This window comes from Enhydra lutris, unplaced genomic scaffold, assembly GCF_002288905.1.
Source record: "Enhydra lutris kenyoni isolate GAN:26980312 unplaced genomic scaffold, ASM228890v2 scaffoldscaffold96, whole genome shotgun sequence".
In the NCBI taxonomy this organism is placed as follows: Eukaryota; Metazoa; Chordata; class Mammalia; order Carnivora; family Mustelidae; genus Enhydra; species Enhydra lutris.
In genome coordinates this window covers 4,088,771-4,108,736 of record NW_019154180.1, presented here as the reverse complement: position 1 = coordinate 4,108,736, position 19,966 = coordinate 4,088,771, and the positions used below count along the sequence as shown (strand labels likewise).

General features: G+C 40.0%; 1 protein-coding gene across 1 annotated transcript in view; it reads left to right on the top strand.

The window, feature by feature from the left end:
* LOC111139148 (coagulation factor VIII) overlaps positions 1 to 19,966 on the top strand; it is a 128,782-nt gene that overhangs the window by 44,978 nt on the left and 63,838 nt on the right. Inside the window, 3 exon segments of the mRNA XM_022491305.1 lie at positions 6,034 to 6,248; positions 8,131 to 8,281; positions 18,621 to 18,830. Coding sequence (XP_022347013.1) covers positions 6,034 to 6,248; positions 8,131 to 8,281; positions 18,621 to 18,830 — 576 coding nt within the window.

Genomic DNA, 19,966 nt, shown 5'->3' with positions numbered 1-19,966 from the left:
ACATTGCTCCCATAAACACTGGGTTGCACCTACCCTTCGGATCACTACATTTGTATCTTTGAGGTAAATACCTAATAGTGCAATTGCTAGGTCATTGGGTAGCTCTATTTTTAACTTTTCAAGGAACGTCTATACAGTTTTCCAGAATGGCTGCACCAGCTTGCATTCCCACCAACAGTGTAGGAGGGTTCCCCCTTCTCCGCATCCTCGCTAACATCTGTTGTTTCCTGACTTGTTAATTTTAGCCATTCTGACTGGTGTGAGGTGGTATCTCATTGTGGTTTTGATTTGTATTTCCCTGATGCTGAGTGATCTTGAGTATTTTTTCATGTGTCTGTTGGCCTTCTGGATTTCTTCTTTGCAGAAATGTCTGTTTATGTCTTCTGGCCATTTCTTGATTGGATTATTTGCTCTTTGGGTGTTGAGTTTGATAAGTTCTTTGTGGATCTTGGATACTAGTCCTTTATCTGATATGTCATTTGCAAATATCTTCTCCCATTCTGTTGGTTGTCTTTTGGTTTTCTTGACTATTTCCTTTGCTGTACAAAAGCTTTTTACCTTGATGAAGTCCAGTAGTTCATGTGTCTGGGTTTTTTTGTTTGTTTGTTTGTTTTTGCTTTTCATATATGGCTTTTATGATATTGAGGTATGTTCCCCCTATCCCTATACTATGGAGAGTTTTAATCAAGAAAGGATGCTGTACTTTGTCAAGTGCTTTTACTGTACCTATTGAGAGGATCACATGGTTTTGTCCTTTCTTTTATTTATGTAATGTATCACATTGATTGATTCTGGATATTGAACCAGCCTTGCAGCCCAGGAATAAATCCCACTTGGTTGTGGTGTATAATCCTTTGAATGTGCTATTGGATCCTGTTGGCTAGTATTTTAGTGAGAATTTTTGTATCCATGTTCATCAGGGATATTGGTCTGTAATTCTCTTTTTTGGTGGGTTCTTTGTCTAGTTCTGGGATCAAGGTAATGCTGACCTCATAGAGTCTGGAAGTTTTCCTTCTATTTCTGTTTTTTGAAACAACTTCAGAAGAATAGGTATTAGTTCTTCTTTAAATGTTTGGTAGAATTGCCTGGGAAGCCTTCTGGCCCTGGGCTCTTATTTACTGGGAGATTTTTGATTACTGCTTCAATTTCCTTTCTAGTTATGGGTCTGTTCAGATTTTCTGTGTCTTCCTGTTTCAGTTTTGGTAGTTTGTATGTTTCTGGGAATGCATCCATTTCTTCCATATTGCCTAACTTGTTGGCATATAGTTGCTCATAATATGTTCTTAAAATTATTTGTATTTCTTTGGTGTTGGTTATGATCTTTCATCTTTCATTCATGATTTTATTAATTTGGGTCCTTTCTCTTTTCCTTTTGGTAAGTCTGGCCAGGGGTTTATCAATCTTATTAATTCTTTCAAAGAACAAGCTCCTAGTTTCATTTGATCTGTCTACTGATTTCTGTTCTAATCTTTATTATTTCTCTTCTCCTGCTGGGTTTAGGCTTTTTTTGCTGTTCTTTCTCCAGATCTTTTAGGTGTATGTTTAGCTTGTATATTTGAGATCTTTCTCATTTTTTGAGAAAGGCTTCTATTGCTATGTCATTCCTTCTTAGGACCAACTTCGCTATATCCTAAAGGTTTTGAACAGTTGTGTTTTCATTTTCATTTGTTTCCATGAATTTTTTAAATTCTTAATTTCCTGATTGACCTATTCATTCTTTAGTGGGATGCTCTTTAGCCTCCATGTATTTGAGCTCTTTCCAAAGTTCCTCTTATGATTAAGTTCAAGTTTCAAAGCATTGTGGCCTGAAAATATGCAGGGAATGATCCCAGACTTTTGGTACCAGTTGAGACCTGATTTGTGACCCAGTATGTGATCTGTTCTGGAGAATGTTCCATCTACATTTGAGAAGACTGTATTCTATTGCTTTAGGATGGAATACTCTGAATGTATCTGTGAAGTCCATCTGGTCCAGTGTGTCATTGAAAGCCCTTATTTCCTTATTGATCTTCTGGTTAGATTATCTGTCCATTTCAGTGAATGGGGTGTTAAAGTCCCCTACTATTATTGTATTATTATCATTGTGTTTCTTTAATTTTGTTATTAATTAGTGTATATAGTTGGCTGCTCCCATGTTAGGGGCAGATTTACAACTGTTAGTTCTTCTTGTTGGATAGACCATTTAATTATGATATAATATCCTTCATCATCTCTTATTACAGTCTTTGGTTTAAGTAGAAGGATTGCTTTCCAGCTTTCTTTTGATGTCCATTAGCATGATAAATGGTTCTCCACCCCCTCACTCTCAATCTGGAGGTGTCTTTGGATCTAAAATGAGTCTCTTACCAATAGCATATGGATGGGTCTTGCTTTTTTATCCAATCTGATACCCTTTGTCTTTTGATTGGGGCATTTTGATTGGCTCATTTACATTCAGAGTAACTATTGAAAGATATAATTTAGTGCCATTGTATTACCTGTAAAGTCACTGTTTCTGTATAGTATCTCTGTTCCTTTCTGGTCTGTGTTGTTTTTGGGCTCTCTTTTTGCTATAGGATCCCTTTTTTACCTCTTGTGGGGCTGGTTTAATGATCACAAGTTCTTTTAGTTTCTTTTTGTCCTGGAAGATCTTTATCTTTCCTTCTATTCTGAATGGCAGCCTTGCTGGGTAAAGTATTCTTGGCTGCTTATTTTTCTCATTTGGGACCCTGAATATATCATGCCAGTCCTTTCTGGCCTGCCAGGTCTCTATGGATTGGTCTGCTGCCAATATAATGTTTCTATCATTGTAGGTTAGGGACCTCTTGTCCTGGGGCACCTGAGTGGTGCAGTTGTTAGGCATCTGTCTTTGGCTCAGGTCATGATCCCAGGGTCCTGGGATCGAGCCCTGCATTGGGCTCCCTGCTCAGCGGGAGGCCTGCTTTTTCTTTTCCCACTGCCTCTGCTTGTATTCCCTCTCTGGCTGTCTCTCTCTCTGTCACGTAAATAAAATCTTTTTAAAAAATAAAAGGACCTCTTGTCCTAAGCTGCTTTCAGGATTTTCTGTCTCTGAGATTTTTAAGTTTCACTATTATCCGTCGGAGCATTGACCTATTTTTATTGATTTTTGAATAGGATTCTCTGTCTTCTGGATTTTAATGCCTGTTTCCTTTCCCAGATTAGGGAAGTTCTCTGCTATAATTTGCTCCAAATATACCTTCTGTCCCTACTCTCTTTCCTCTTCTTCTGGGATCTCAAATATTCTAATATTGTTTCACTTTATGATATCACTTATTTCTTGAATTCTCCCCCCTGTCATCCGGTAGTTGTCTCTCTTTTTCTCAGCCTCTCTTTTCTCCATCATTTGGTCTTCTATATCACTAATTCTCTCTTCTGCCTCATTTATCCTAGCAGTTAGAGCCTCCATTTTTTATTGCATCTCATTTATAGCCTTTTTTATTTTGATCTGATTATGTTTTCATTCTTTTATTTCTCCAGGGAGTGATTCTCTAGTGTCTTCTATGCTTTTTTCAAGCCCAGCTAGTATCTTTATAATCATTATTCTAAACTGTAGTTCTGACATCTTACTTATATCCGTACTGATTAGGTCCCTGGCAGTCCATACTGCCTCTTGTTCTTTTTCTGAGGTGAGTTTTTTCATCTTGTCATTCTATCCAGAGAAGAATAGATGAGCAAGAGAACAAAATACTAAAATGGCAACAACAACCCTGAGAAATATACACTAAATAAATCAGAAGAGACCTGAAACTGAAATAAAAAAGAGAAAGAGAAAGAAAGAGAATATAATTAGACAGGTGAACAGAATAGAGCAATATCCCAGACCCTGTGTGTATTTTGGTCTATTTGTTAGAAAACTAGATCCCAAAACTATAAAGAAAGAAAATCTTATATATGTATAAAAATAGAGTTAAATACAATGAAAAGATAGAATATAACTATAAAAATAGAAATTAAAAGATAAGAAAAAAAAACCCAACCACCAAAAAGGAAGCATTATAAGAGCAGAGCAGAGCAATACAGTATCTCCTGAGTATATTTTGGTCAGTTTGTTAGAAGAAACTACATCCCAAAATCGTAAAGAAAGAAAAACTTATACATATGAAAATAAAATTAAATACATTGAAAGGACAAACTGTAACTATAAAGATGAAAATTTAAAAAGACTTTAACAAAACAGAAAAAGGATGCAGAAAAAGAAAAAAACAACAACAAAAAGCAGAATATGACCAGACAGATGAATAGAACAGAGCCATATACTAGATTTTAGGTATATTTTGGTCTGTTAGAAGAAACTACAACCCAAAATTGTAAATAAAGAAAAACTTATATATATATATACACAAAATAAGATTAAATACAATGAAGGGATAAAATGTAACTGTAAAAATGAAAATTAAAAAAGAATTTAAAAGGAGTTGATAAAATAAGAAATTGGCTCAAAAAGGAAAGAAAAAAATTAACTTTGAAAGACTAAAGAATCATGGAGGGAAAAGCCATGAATTCTAGGTGCTGTATTCCTGTAGTTCTGAAGTTTTGCAGTTCTCATCAATCAGTACGCTTGTTCTTGGCTGGATGTTCTAGCTGATCTTCTGGGGGAGGGGCCTGTTGTTGATTCTCAAATATCTTTGCCTGGGGCCAGGCTGAGTACTCTGCGCAGGTTTGCTCTAGGTAGTTTTGTTCCCTGAACGCTTTCCATACAGCTTTGGAGGACGGGAATGAAGATGGCGGTCTCCCAATCACTGGCGCTGGAGCTGAGAGCTCAGAGCCCCACTCCTCAATGTGCCCTCACAGAAAAGCAGTCAATCCTCATTTGTGTCTCCCTGGTCTCTGTCCACACTCCGTGCTCACTGGGCCTGTGACCGGCCATTTCTATCTGTGGCACATGACCCCGTTTGGAGTCTCCAAACCCAGCAAACTCCTGCAGCCCACTCCTCAGCTCCGTCTCTGTAGCCGGCTTCCCCGGTCCAATACATGGGAGCTCTGCCACACTCAGGCACCCCTGGTCTTCCTGTGAGCCTGCAGGGGTCACACGTCTCTCAGTGGAGCGCACTTCTATAAGTTCTGATTTTGTCCTCCACTGGTCTATCACTTGCCAGGAGCTGGTTGACAGAGGCTCCCTGCCTGCACCCTCCACCCCTGCAGTCTGTCTTCCTAAATATCATCTCGGATTCAGTTCTCTGCACCTCCTACTTGCAGAAAGTGGTTGCTCTTCTGTTTGTAGAGTTGCAGCTGTTCTTTGCTTTGCTCTCGGGTTGAGTTCACAGGTGTTCAGAAAGGTTTGATAGCTATGTAGCTGAATTCCTGGGACCAAATGAAATTGAGGACTCCTACGTCTCCACCATCTTGGACTCTTCTCTTCTGCAAAAGCTTCTTGATGAAGTCCTAATGGCTCATTTTGTCTTTGTTTCCCTTGCCTTTGGAGATGTATCTAACCAGAAGTTGCTGCGGCTGAGGTCAAAGAGGTTGCTGCCTGTGTTTTCCTCTAGGATTTTGATGGATTCCTGTCTCACACTGAGGTCTTTAATCTATTTTGACTCTATTTTCGTGTGTGCTGTAAGAAAGTGGTCCAGTCTCATCCTTCTGCATGTTTGCTGTCCAGTTTTCTCAACACTGTTTGTCAAAGGGACTGCCTTTTTCCCATTGCATATTCTTTCCTGCTTTGTTGAAGATTAGCTGACCATAGAGATGAGGGTTCATTTCTGGGCTCTCTATTCTGTTCCATTGATTTATGTGTCTGTTTTTGTGCTGGAACCATACTGTTTTGATCACTACAGCTTTGTAATACAACTTGAAATCCTCGACACACTTTAACTGCAAAACAATGTGTGAATCTTCAACTTATAATAGCTGCAAATTTAGTTTCAATTTATTGAGAAGCCTCACATGTGCGTATACATTTGTAAAGCCCTTGAAATAACAACATGACTTAGCAATATGTGGCTTGTTACACTCTAATCTACCAATTTATCTAATTTACCAATATGTGGCTTGTTACACTCTAATCATGGTGTTTTGTGGTTTGGGCGTGGGTAGGTGTGAAACATTTGAAAGATATGCCAATTCTGCCAGGAGAGATATTCAAGTATAAATGGACAGTGACTGTAGAAGATGGGCCAACGAAATCGGATCCTCGGTGCCTGACCCGATATTACTCAAGCTTCATTAATCTGGAGAGAGATCTAGCTTCAGGACTCATTGGCCCTCTCCTCATCTGCTACAAAGAATCTGTAGATCAAAGAGGAAATCAGGTGGGTTCTTGTCTTTCCAAGTTCTGGGTTTGATGGACTGATGATGCATATGAACTTCCAGCTATTTCCTATACTTTCTCAGTGTAATGCCCCCCTGTGGTCTGCAGAAAATTTAGTAGTCTGCAGTATTGGCCAATAAAAGAAACGAACTGGGTTTCTCACAACTGTTTCTGAATTTAGTTCGGTTTAATAAACCTGCCTGCTGGATAGATAGGGGAGCCTATCCTATTATATTTCTATAATACTCATTTCCAGTCTAAAATTTCACTTTCTGGGGTGCCTGGCTGGCTCAGTTGGAGGAGTATGTGACTCTTGATCTTGGGGTCATGAGTTCAAGCCCCTCATTGGATGTAGCAATTACTTATATAACTAAAACTTTAAAAATTTAAAATTCCACTTTCTGTAACTGATCTTGCTTGTTTTTACATGCTGAACTACTACTCATTTTTATATGACCCATGCATCTGTGTCAAAATCTAGACTCCCCCCCCCCCGATGTCTCATGATGGGTGACTCAGAGACACCTCAGAATGAACATATCTGCAGCATCCAGCATAGTGCATGGCGTGCAGTGGGAATTCAATAGGATTTGTTGAGAAAAATACAGGGAAAGATATAAAATGTTTCAGAAATGTTTAAAGAATTTAGACCACTTATGCTGCTTTGAGAAAAGAAACCAAAATGTCTGCATAAGGAAAGCCTGGGTGGCACAGTTGGTTAAGCATCCAACTCTTGACTTTGGTTCAGGTCATGATCTCAGGGTTGTGAGATCAAGCCCCATGTCAGGCTCTGTGCTTCATGCAGAGTCTGCTTAGGACTCTCTCTTTCCTTCTCCCTTTGCCATTCCCCCCTCAAAACAAATAAACAAATTTTTTTTTTTAAATGGAAGAAGCCTAGTACTTTGCAGAAGCTCATTGCTTAGATCAGAATGACTCATAGCTGTATTGCTGAGGCTGGACCACATGTCAGTTTGGTTATTTATTACATAGGATCTTTACTAGTCTGAGAACATTTCCTTGGGTTAGAGAGTAAAGCATGTGAATTTTAAAACCTGTGGCATACAAACCCAAAAAGCATAAACTTGGGAAAGTACTTTCCTGACAAATTTTTCCTAATTATAGTTTTTCCACCAATTTTTTGGAAGAGGACTGAAATGTAACTCTATATTTTCTAATGTCCTCTCCTCAGCATTTTAGGTTCTGTAGTGCCACATTATGCAAACTGAAATTTATACATATTAGTGAAGCTTATACATTAAGTCTTAACAGAATCGATTAGCAAGTGACTAACTCATAATTTTGGTTCATGCATAAACTGCTCTTTTAAAAAGAACTTTAAACTTTTTTAACAGAAAACTTTAGATATTAGTGTTACTTAACATTTCATGGCCCATCTTGTTATTTGATTTCTGTTTTCTATTTTTAATTTTTTATAGATTGGTAGCTTTGCGGAAGGGCTCTTGCTAGATCGAAGTTTAGGAAAGGCATTAATCTTACTTGACTTGACTAACTTGTTCAAGAAAAACACTGAGTAATCACTTGGGTCTTTAAAGAATGAAAGTCCTATAATCTGAACATGGAGGGAATGAGGCTACAGAGTGTACCAGAAAATCAGCCAGCATATGGCCTTGGGTCCAGAAGAAACTAGGTTTAGTGGGTCCAGTCACCCTCTCACCCTGAGGCCACATTTGCTCTAAAGGGTTAGTCAAGCCTACACCCGGGCCCTGTTATGTGCGTAACAGTTGTGCGATGGGGAAATTGGAATAGAACTGAGGGATTCAGTATGGATGTATCACGTGCGTGCCATCATTTCCCCACAGACTACTAATTGTTAGGCGACAATACTGATAGCATTTCTTTCTTTCAATATGTGTCATTAACAGATGATGTCAGACAAGAGAAACGTCATCCTGTTTTCTGTATTTGACGAGAATCGGAGCTGGTACCTCACAGAGAATATGCAGCGCTTCCTCCCCAGCACAGAGACTGCGCGGCGGGGCGACCCAGACTTCCAGGTCTCTAACATCATGCACAGTAAGTAAAGCCGAGCTCAAGTACAGGTGACGTGTTAACTCATATGCCGTGCGACAGTCCTATTTCCTTAAAAACTGTTACCTGGAGACGCCTACGTGGCGAAGTCAGTTAAGCATCTGACTCTTGGTTTCCAGTTAGGTCACGGGATCGGGTCCTGTGTCCAGCTCCCTGCTCAGCAGGTACTCTGCTTGAGGTTCTCTCTCCCTCTGCCTCTGCCCCTCCCCTGCACACAAGCTCTCTCTCTCACTCTCTCTCAAATAAATAAATCTTTTAAAAATTAGGAGCACCTGGGTGGCTCAGTCATTGGGCGTCTGCCTTCGGCGTGGGTCATGATGCCAGGGTCCTGGGATCAAGCCCCGCATCGGGCTCCCTGCTCAGCGAGGCACCTGCTTCTCCCTCTCCTACTCCCCCTGCTTGTGTTCCCTCTCTCTGTCTGTCAAATAAATAAATAAAATCATTTTTAAAAAATAAAATAAATAAAAATTGATATATATGAATGTGTACAGTTTTATTTAAAGGCTTAAATATGATCATATACTGCATATATTTTTTTCTTTTAGAAGGCATTTCAAAGGGTAAATCAAATGAGACACAACTTTCATTTACCCAAATATGCATAGTCCATCCCTAATATAAAATGCACTCAGGGTTCCTAACTGGCTCAGTTGGTAGAATGTGCAACTCTTGAACTCACGGTTGTAAGTTTGAACCCCTTGTTGGGTGTAGAGATTACTTAAAACTAAAATCTTTTAAAAAATGCTTTTAAGGGGCACCTGGGTGGCTCAGTGGATTAAAGCCTCTACCTTCAGCTCAGGTCATGATCCCAGGATCCTGGGATCGAGCCCCACATTGAGCTCTCTGCTCAGCGGGGAGCCTGCTTCCCCTCTCTCTCTGCCTGCCTCTCTGCCTACTTGTGATCTCTGTCTGTCAGATAAATAAATAAAATCTTTAAAAATAAATAAATAAAAATAAAAAAATGCTTTTAAATGCACTCAATTGGTAAGTTACACATAAAATACAAAGGGAATGCAATTTTACACATATAAACCAATTGCCAACTATAGCAACTCAAGTCAAATTAATCAACACACTGTACATTAAAAAAAACACCTTTTTCCCAGCTTTACTGACAAATAAAAATTGTATATATTTAAGGTGTACAACATGATTTTTTTGTGTCTACTTGGCTGCCTCCTCTCTTTTATCTCTCTGTTTCCTTCCATGTTACACCTTCCACTAACCTTTTTATGTTCAGGTAGCCCATGTTAAAATTTTCTACATGATTATATAATCATAAACACACACACACACACACACACATAGTCTTAATCTGCTAGGCCTGCCATAACATAGTACCAAACAATGGGTGGCTTCAACAGCAGAGATTTACTTCCTCACAGTTCTGGAAGCTAAAAGTCTGAGATCAAGATTCAGCAGGATTGGTCTCCTCTGAGGCCTCTTTCGTTGGCCTATAGATAACCACTTTCATTGGCTTTAAGATAACCACTTATAGATAACCACTATCCTCACATGGTCTTTCCTCTGTGCATGTACATGTCTGGGTATAAATTTCATATGCTTTACTTAAGTTTAAATTCAATTCGCCAACATAGAGTACCTCATTGGTTTCAGACGTAGTGCTCAGCAATTCATCAGCTGCCTACAATACCCAGTGCTCATCATGTCCCACACCCTCCTTCATGCCCACCACCGTTACCTCTCCCCCTACCCCTCCCCTCCACCAACCCTGTTTCTTTCCTGTGATTAAGAGTCTCTTATGGTTTGTCTCCCTCTCTAATGACTTCCCGTTCAGTTTTCCCTCCCTTCCCCTATGATCTGCACTTCTTCTTACTTATAGTCCACATATGAGCGAAGCCATATGATAATTGTCTTTCTCTGCTTGACTCATTTCACTCGGCATAATACCCTCTAGTTCCATCTGTGTCGGTGCAAATGGCAAGAGTTCATTTTCTGATGGCCGAGTAGCTCTATTTTCAACTTTCTGAGGAACCTCTGTACTGTTTTCCAGAGTGGCTGCACCAGCTTGCATTCCCACCAATAGTGTAAGAAAAAACAATGGGAAATTTTAAACTGAAAGATAAAGGTATAATGAGAATAAACCTCAAATTCTGTGTACTGTTCTCCCCTGGCACTGGAGTTTTGCAGTCCTGTGTGCTCCGTGAACTTGGTGTTGCCTGTTGTTCCAGCTGGTCTTCTAGGGGAGGGGCCTGTTGTGCTGATTCTCTGGTGTCCTTGCTTGGGCAGAGTTGCACTGCCCTTGTCAGGGCTCAGTGGGAGCTGCTCCAGATTGCTCTATGTGGCTTTTGTTCCCTGAAGGCTTTCTGTGCCTCTTTAGAGGATAAATATAAAAATGGCCGCTTCCTGATCTCCAGCCCCAGATCTGAAAAATCATGGTCCCCTCTCATCAGTAAACCCTCAGGAATAAGCAGTCTTCACTTCTGTGTGCCAAAGTCTACAGGCTCCTGCAGTGTGCACCTGCACACACCCTCCCAGGGAAAGGCAGAGGGTAGCAGGGTTTCTGCCCTTTGCAAGGCCTGCGCACAGAGGCCAGTCGCTGGATCCTGCAGTGGTTCATGGTTTATGGCGACCCAAGCATTGGCCATAACTGGTTGCCTGCTGCAATGCTTGGGAACTCTGCCAGCTCAGGCATCCCTGTCCTTTCTGTGATCCCCTGGATCCTGAGACCACACGGTCCCACCTAGGATTCTGCCCCACTTCACCACCTGAGTGCCTTTCAGGCAGGGAAGTCCCTCACTGGAGCAGACTTCTAAAGGTTCTGATTTTGCAGTCCACTGCTGGATCTCTTTCCGGTAGCTGGCTGATGGAGGCTCCCTCCTGCCCCATGGTTTATTTTCCGGTATGTTGGCTCAGATTCACTTCTCCACACTCCCTACCTTGCAAAAACTGGTCAGTTTTCTATTGGTAGAATTCCAGCCATTCTTTTCTTATATCTCACATTGAATTCATAGGTGTTCAGAATGATTTGATAGTTACCTAGCTAAATTCAAGGGACCAGATGAAATGAGATTCCCTGCTCTTCGGCCCTCTTGCTTCCCCTCCACAAATTCCTATTCTTATTAAAAAAAAAAAAAAAAAAAACACCAGTCTCAGTTGAGCATCCAAGTCTTGATTTCAGCTCAGGTCATGATCTCAGGGTCATGAGATGAAGCCCTGCATTGGGCTCTGTGTTGGGTGTGGAGCCTGGGCTCAGTGCACAGTCTGCCCCTTCTTCCCACCCCTAAAATAACGATATAAATCTTTCCAAAATTTTTCAATCTCACTACAGAACCATGCTACTGGATAACTAGTACAGCATTTTGAAACCATATGTTGAAACCATTAAAATTAAAAATAATATGTCTTTTGAAGTTCTGGTTCTGGTTAAGATGGGATAAGCACATGTTACCCTGTCTATTTCACCAAATGCCTAAAAATCCCTAACAGAACACATGAAGCAGCTATCTGAGAACCCTGAAATATAGTTGCCAGCAGGTAAATTGGGGAAGGAAGCTAGAAAGTTTTAAAAGCATTCATACTAAAGTGAGGAAATGAAACCAAATATGACATGATTATTGCATAGAAAATCTCAAGAACTCGACAAGAAAACTCCTAGAACTAATAAGTGAGTTTAGCTTCATTGCAGAATACAAGGTGAACATACAAAAGTCAGTCATATTTCTATACTCCAACAACAAGCTATTGGAAACACAATTACGAAAATACCAATTATAATAGCTAAAATAGGCATAAATCTAACAAAATGTACAACATCTGCACACGAAAAAATGTAAAACATTGTTGCAAGAAAATTTAAGACATAATGTGGAGAGATACAGTGATCACAGATTGGAAGATAGAAGATAGAAGCAGAGTGGAGGTGTCAGCTATAAATTTAATGCAATTCTTAGTAAAATCTCAGCAAGATTTTTTATTTGATAGAGAAAAGCATATTATAAGATTTATATGGAAAGGCAGAGAAACTAGAATAAGCCAAAACAATTTTGAAAAAGAAAAATTAAGTTGGAGGACTCATACTACCTGATTTTAAGACTGTCTATAAAGCTACAGCAATCAAGATAGCATTATATTGACAAAGATCAAGGACACAGAATAGTGTAGCGATAGACCCACACGTACATGGCTGCTTCGTTTTTGGCAAACATGGAAACACAATTCAATGGAGAAAGGATAGCCTTTTCAACAAATAGTTTTAAAATAATTGGTCATCCATATGAAAAAAAATGAACCTTGACCTAAATCTCACACCTTAGCAAAGATTAACTGAAAATGGATCATAGATCTAAGTGTACAATGTAAAACCATGACCTAGAGTTAGAAGACTTCTGATTGATGACATCAAAATCAAAATCCATAGAAAGGAAATATTGATAAATTGAATTTCATCAAAATTTAAAACTTACTGTACGAAAGATAAAGAGAATGAAAAGTTAAAGAGAATGAAAAGCCCCAGATGAATAGAAAATATTTAAAAATCTCATATCTGAATGCTCAGGCTAAACAGAAAAAAAAAAAAAAAAAAAACTAAAAATGGGCAAAAGATTTGAACAGACACATCACCAAAGAAGATATATGGAAAGCAAAGAAGTACCTGAAAGGACACTAAACATAAGGAATTGCATGAGGGGACACCTGGGTGGCTTAGTCGGTTAAGCATCTGACTCTTGATCTCCACTCGCCTCTTAATCTCAAGGTTGTGAGTTCAAGCCCCACACTGGGTTCCACACCTGGCTTAAAAAGCCTCAGTGAGATGTCTAAATTAAATATGCAGTAGGAGCCTTCCCAGTGCTGGTGGGAGACAGTTAAACATAAAGTTAAACATATACTTAACATATGATCCGGCAGGACCACTCCTGGATATTTTCCCGAGAAAAATGAAAACTTATGTCCACACAAAAACCTGCCTGGGAATGTTTATGGAAGCTCTATCCATCATTGGTAAAACTTGGAAACAGACAACTTGAGCCTTGAGCCGGGAGTACCCCAGAAGCACTCACCCAGTGGTTGTGCAGCCCGCCTTTGGAGCAGCGCCAGGAGGGGAGAAATGCCTCAAGGATGAAGTGACCCTCCGGGACGAGCCAGAGGCTAGAGTCCCAGCCCCGAGTGAAACTAGTAGGCAGATCCTGTGAGAGCAGCATATGCTTGTTGCCAAGGGTGAGGTCCTCTTCTTCATTTGCCACTTCTGAGGCTTGGCCCTCTGCACCGAGCTCCAGTGATGAGGAAGTCCTTGAACTCTTTGTCCAGGAGCTGAGTAAGCAGCGCTCCTTCTGACCACAGGGCCCCAGAAGATCCCGTCTCTCCTTTCCACACACTGCATTCGTTCCCCTGTTTTCCTTGTCCTGACTTGACTTGAAATTGGCTGAAGACTACATGAATGTCTCTTACCCACTTCCCATCCCAACTGGAAATTTCCAAGTAACGTGTCCTCACTGGCACCGTGCCCACATCTGCTGCTTGGCTTGGGGGACATCCCCATCCTTTGCTCCTTTGTGTCCTTCTCCTCTGCCATCCCCTTGGGGCAGGTTCCTCTGCTGGACTTGTACCAATTAACCCCACAGTAAGAGGGGAGCAGGAGGGAACTTCACATTCCCTTGTTCTAGATTCACTTTAAAGTTTAATGCCTTCGAATTTTTGTTTGCTTTGTAAAAAAGGACAAATACATATATGTATGCATGTGTTTGTGTTTTGTGGGGTGGGGGAGAAAATTTTTTTGTTTCGATAAAATTGGGTGTGAGGAGGTTTTGAATGCTCTAGCCCTAAGCTTCTTCCATTTGGGCCAGCCATTTGATGTCGGGGGGTGTGTCCCACCAAACTAGGGGAGTCTCCCCCCAAACCAGGGACTTCCTTCCCACAAGTTCCTTCCCCCCTTTCTCTTTCAAGATTTTGTTTATTTATTTGAGAGGGAGTGAGCGAATGAGCAATGGCGAAGGGCAGGGGGTAGAGAGAGAGAGAGAGAAGCTGACTCCCTACTGAGCAGCAAGTCTGACCCCAGGACCTGGAGATCATGACCTGAACCGAAGGCAGATGCTTAACTGACTGAGCCACTCAGGCGCCCCACCCTCCCCCTTTCTATGAGGAATTAAGAAACTATAACTTTTTGGAAACTCGGTTTTGGGAGGTTTTATTTGGGTAAGTTTTGAGGTCCATGCCATTTTTATCCCCTGGGGAAAACACGATGAGGGAGAAAGGAAAAAAGGAAACCTATCCTTTCCCACCTTTACCTTTAGCTTCCAGTCTCAAAAGGTGACATACTGTATTATTTCATTTACAAGGCATTCTGGGGAAGGCAACTGTGTAGGCATGGAGATTAGAACACTGGTTATCACAGGAGTTTTCTATATTGAATGAGATGTTCTGTATCCTGACTGTGCTTGTGGTTACACACATTGACATATGTGCTAAAACTCATAAAACTGTGCACCAAATAAGAATCAATTTTACTTCTTAAAATTCTATTTTTATTTTTTAAAGTAATGTCTATACCCAACATGGGGCTTGAACTCACAGCCCTGAGATCAAGTCAAATGCTTCTCCAACTAAGCCAGCCAGGTACCCCTGCTATGTAAATTTTTAGAATTAAATACATATACTTTTTTAAAAAGATTTTATTTATTTGAGAGAGAGAGTGTGAGAAAGAGCCCGAGAGGGGAGAAGGTCAGAGGGAGAAGCAGACTCCCAACTGTAGACATTAAGTAGGCAGAGTGGCAGGCAGAGGCAGCGAGAGAAGCAGGCTCTCAACTGAGCAAGGACCCTGATGTGGGACTCGATCCCAGGACACTGGGATCATGACCTCAGCCAAAGGTAGTGGCTTAACCAACTGAGCCACCCAGGTGCCCCACCAAACCTATATATACTTTTGATCCAAGATTCTTACCTGCCTCTCCCTCTCCCTCTGCTGTTCCCCTGCTTGTGCGTGCACGCTCTCTCTCTCTGTGTCAAATAAATAAATAAATAAATTCCTCTTTAAAAAAGAATTAATTAGAGCAGCTACTTAAAGCAATTTCTGTGAAGTATTGTTGAATAATGTATTGCAGGTGCAGAAAAAGTGTATGTAATATGATCTCATTTTTGTAAAATAAACAATGACCATAAAGGGAAACCATAGGTACGTATATATGTCTCTGTAGAGCGTGATATGGTTTCAAGACAGAGTGGTATGTTCTGATTACTCTGGATTAGGGCTTTCCTCAGTATTTCTAATCATATCTGTAGCACTTTACTCCCACTTTGATCTAGAACAAAATTATGGGGCACCTGGGTGGTTCAGATGGCTAACCGTCTGCCTTCGGCTCAGGTCACATCAGGTTCCCTGCTCCTTGGGGAGCCTGCTTCTCCCTCTGCCTCCCCCTTACCCCCCACCATCTCTTTCTCTGTCTCACATGAATAAATAAATAAAATCTTTTTTTTTAAAAGAACAAAATTATGTAAATTATATCAAGAAAGAGTATGGCAGTATGAGTCTAGAGAAGAGGAGATTTTCTGTTTTTTCAAATCCATTTGACCATCTCTCTCTCAAGAGGGGCATTTAGCCCATCTGCCTGGCATGTATGGTCCGATTTTATTTTGTGTTTCCTATTTTTTCTGAACTTTTCTATTTCATTTTGAAGATGATTGTTCTTGAAATATTGCCATTCACACCAAGTCTGTTGTTGTTATTGGTTTTGTATAGTCCAGAATTATGGAAATAGAGTCAACACATAACATTGTGTAGGTTTAAGTTGTTGATTTGATACACATATTTTGCAAAATGATTACCACCATAGTGTTAGCAGACACTTTCACTATGTCACATCATTACCATCTCTTTTTTCTAGTGATAAATTTCAGATCTACTCTCTTAGCAACTTTCAACTATGTAATATGATATTATTAACCATAGTCACCATGCTGTACATTAGATCCTAAGAATTTATTCATCTTCTCACTAGAAGTTTGTATCCTTTAACCAACATCTACCCATTTCTCCCATCCCCCGCCCCTGGTAACCACCCATTATACTCCCTGGTTCTCTGAGTTCGCTTTTTTAGATCCCACATATAAGTGGAATCCTACAGTATTTGATTTTCTTTATCTGATTTATTTCCCTAACCCTAACCTTTTCATGTACCTCTTGAGCAATTATATGTTTTCTTTGGAAAAATTCTATTCAGTTCCTCTGCCCTTTTTCAAAACCAGATCTGTTGTTGTTGAGTTGTAAGAGTTCTTTATATATTTTGGATATTAACCCCTTATCGGATAAATGATGCAGGTATTTTCTCCTATTCCTTAGGCTCCTTTGCATTCTGTTGATTGTTTCTTTTTCCTGTGCAGAAGCTTATTAGTTTGCTATGACCCCACTTATTAATTTTTCCTTTGTTGCTTGTGCTTTTGGTGTCATATTCAAAAACATCATTGCCAGAACCAATGTCAGGGAGCTTTTTCCCTATGTTTTCTAGGAGTTTTACAGTTTCAGGTCTTATGTTTAAGTCTTTAATCCATTTCAAGTTAATTTTGTTTGTGGTGTAATGTAAGGGTTCAGTTTCATTCTTCTTCATGTGGTTATCCAGTTTTCCCAACTCCATTTATTGAAGACACTACCCTTTCCTCACTGAGTATTCTTTTATTTTCTTTCTTTCTTTCTTTCCTTCCTTCTTTCTTTCTTTCTTTCTTTCTATTTAATTTCTTTTCAGTGTAACAGAATTCATTGTTTATGCACCACACCCAGTGCTCCATGCAATATGTGCCCTCCGTAATACCCACCACCAGGCTCTCCCACCCTCACACCCCCTGCCCCTTCAAAACCCTCAGATTGTTTTTCAGAGTCCACAGTTTCTCATGGTTCATCTCCTGCTCCGATTTCCCCCAACTCCCTTCTCCTCTCCATCTCCCCTTGTCCTCCATGCTATTTGTTATGCTCCACAAATAAGCGAAACCATATGATAATTGACTCTCTCTGCTTGACTTATTTCACTCAGCATAATCTGCTCCAGTCCCGTCCATGTTGATACAAAACTTATTCTAAACATTTTTAAAGAATTTATTTATTTATTTATTTGAGAGACAGAGAGCATGAGGTGGGGGCAAGAGAGGGAGAAACAAAATCCCCACTGAGCAGGCCCCTGGGATCATGACCTGAGCCAAAGGCAGATGCTTAACCCACTGAGCCACACAGGCCCTACCCCACTGAGCATTCTTGACTACATCGTCAAATATTACTTGACCATGTATTTAAGGATTTATTTCCAGGCTCTGGATTCTGTTCCGTTAGTATATGTGTCTGTTTTCATGCCATGTCTGTGATTACTACAGCTTTTTTCTTTCTCCAGATGCTTTGGCTGTTAGAGGTCTTTTGTGGTTCCATATGAATAATCATCTTTTCCATTAGCATTTACCAGTAGCTCATTCTCTTTTGCTGCCTGTTTGAAATGCTGCCTTTACCATCATATATTAAATTCCCATTTATATCTGCATCTCTTTCTGGATTCTATATTCTGATTGGTATACTCATCTATACCCGCATATTACCACAGATTTAATTACAATAGATTTATAATATCTTGTAGTGATTTGTAAGGCAAGAAAATTTGATTCTCAGTTAGTTGTACTAAGCTAGAGTTCGAGCATTGCTTACTTGATTTGTGGACCACCGCCCTACAAAATAGACAAATGTTTATTGAATAGATGAATGGATAGATGTAGGGTAGAGGCTTTCAGAAACAATTCCCTTTATAGAGTGAAGTCAAAGTTATTTTTGTTTACCTTTTTATTTAGAAATAGCTTCAAACTTTCAGAAGTTCTGCAAGAATAGGATAGTGAGCTCCCTTTACCCTTTACCCAGATCCACTAATTTTTAATATTTTTCTGTATTTGTTTTATCATTCTCTTTTCTCTATATACTTACTTTTATTACTTATTTTCTAATTGAGAACAGGTTGTGCTTTTATCTCTTAGTACTTCATTGTGCATTTCTTATGAATACAGATATTCCCTTACAAAACCAAAGTGGAGTTATGAAATTGAGAAAATTTAACATTTATCTAATTGGCAGCCGACATTCCAGTTGTATAAATCAATCAATGCCATGTTTTGTAGCATTTCTTCCCTCTAGTTCATGAAGAGTCAGGGTCTATGATTCCTCTCACTTTGGTTTGGGACCTGATCAAGTATTAATAATCTACTTTTTTTTTGAAAGCATAATGCTATGTCTTCTTGGGAATCAGGTAATAGGCATAACATGTAATTATTTCTAATCCTCTCATGACAGCCTCGAGTAGTAAATCTGGATACTGCTAAAACCTCTTGTCCCCCGTTTCTTCTGCAGGCATCAATGGCTATGTTTTTGACAATTTGCAGCTGTCAGTTTGTTTGCATGAGGTGGCATACTGGTACATTCTAAGTGTTGGAGCACAGACTGACTTCCTGTCTGTCTTCTTCTCTGGATATACCTTCAAACACAAAATGGTCTATGAAGACACACTTACCCTATTCCCATTCTCAGGAGAAACTGTCTTCATGTCAATGGAAAACCCAGGTTAGTTATTTATATTATTCTTTTTAAAGTTTTTATATATTTATTTGAGAGACAGAGAGCTAACAGCGGGGAAGAGCAGACAGAGAGGGAGAAGGAGTCCTAAGCAGATTCTGCACTGAGCACAGAGCCCAACGTGGGGCTTGGTCCCAGGACCCTGAGATCAGGGCCTGAGCTGAAACCAGGAGTTATTGATATTATTCTTTTACTAACAGCTATGATCACTTCACTAGCCATGCATATGCTCATATGTGTGCAAATACTGAATGGTCCAAGTGATCTTAGTATTGCAAAGCATTTTAATGATAATACTTTGTCAGGTATTTAACTTTAAAGTCTTTCCTCTAAAAAGTCCCTTTACTTACCATTGGCCTAAATTATAAGTGTGTTTATTAACCTATAGTGGTGAGTATACTTTTTTTAAAGATTTTTTAACTTATTTATTTGACAGACAGAGATCACAAGCAGGCAGAGAGGCAGGCAGGGGTCAGGGGGTTAGCAGGCTCCCCGCTGAGCAGAGAGCCCAATGTGGGGCTCCATCCCAGGACCCTGAGATCATGACACAGTCAACATGTAGAGCTAAGTATGTGCTTTGTGAACATTGAATAAATACCACCTAGAAGCCTTTGGGAGTGCAGTGCCACCTCTCTTCGTACACATACCCTCACACTGCTGGGAACCCTTCAGGACAAATGTGACTGGCAGTTTCTCATCTTCCCTCTCCCTCCATAAGCAGTGCAAGGCTTGTGAAAGCACCAGCCCTGTGATCAGGAGGAACAGTGGCCTGGCCTAAATCCAGCACAGATTGTTGCTTCCTTACTACCATTTATCAACAAGTGCCAGCCCACTCCACGCCCCGGTTGCTCCCACCTCCATCATCTGCAGAGGATAGCACATGAAACTACCGCACGTTATAGTCACTCTTTTACACAAAAGGCTTTTCTGGAGATAAACTCTCATGGGAGAGTTTCTGGACAATAAAAGCCAATCTCATATACAAACATATACCCAGAAAGTTATTTTACTTCAAGTAGTGTACTTTTGTGGGAAGTGAGTAAAGAAGAACCTGACAGAACTCCAAAAACATCTCTGAAAGTAGCTTCTATATTTATGTGTATGTCTTTGTTATCTATTTTATA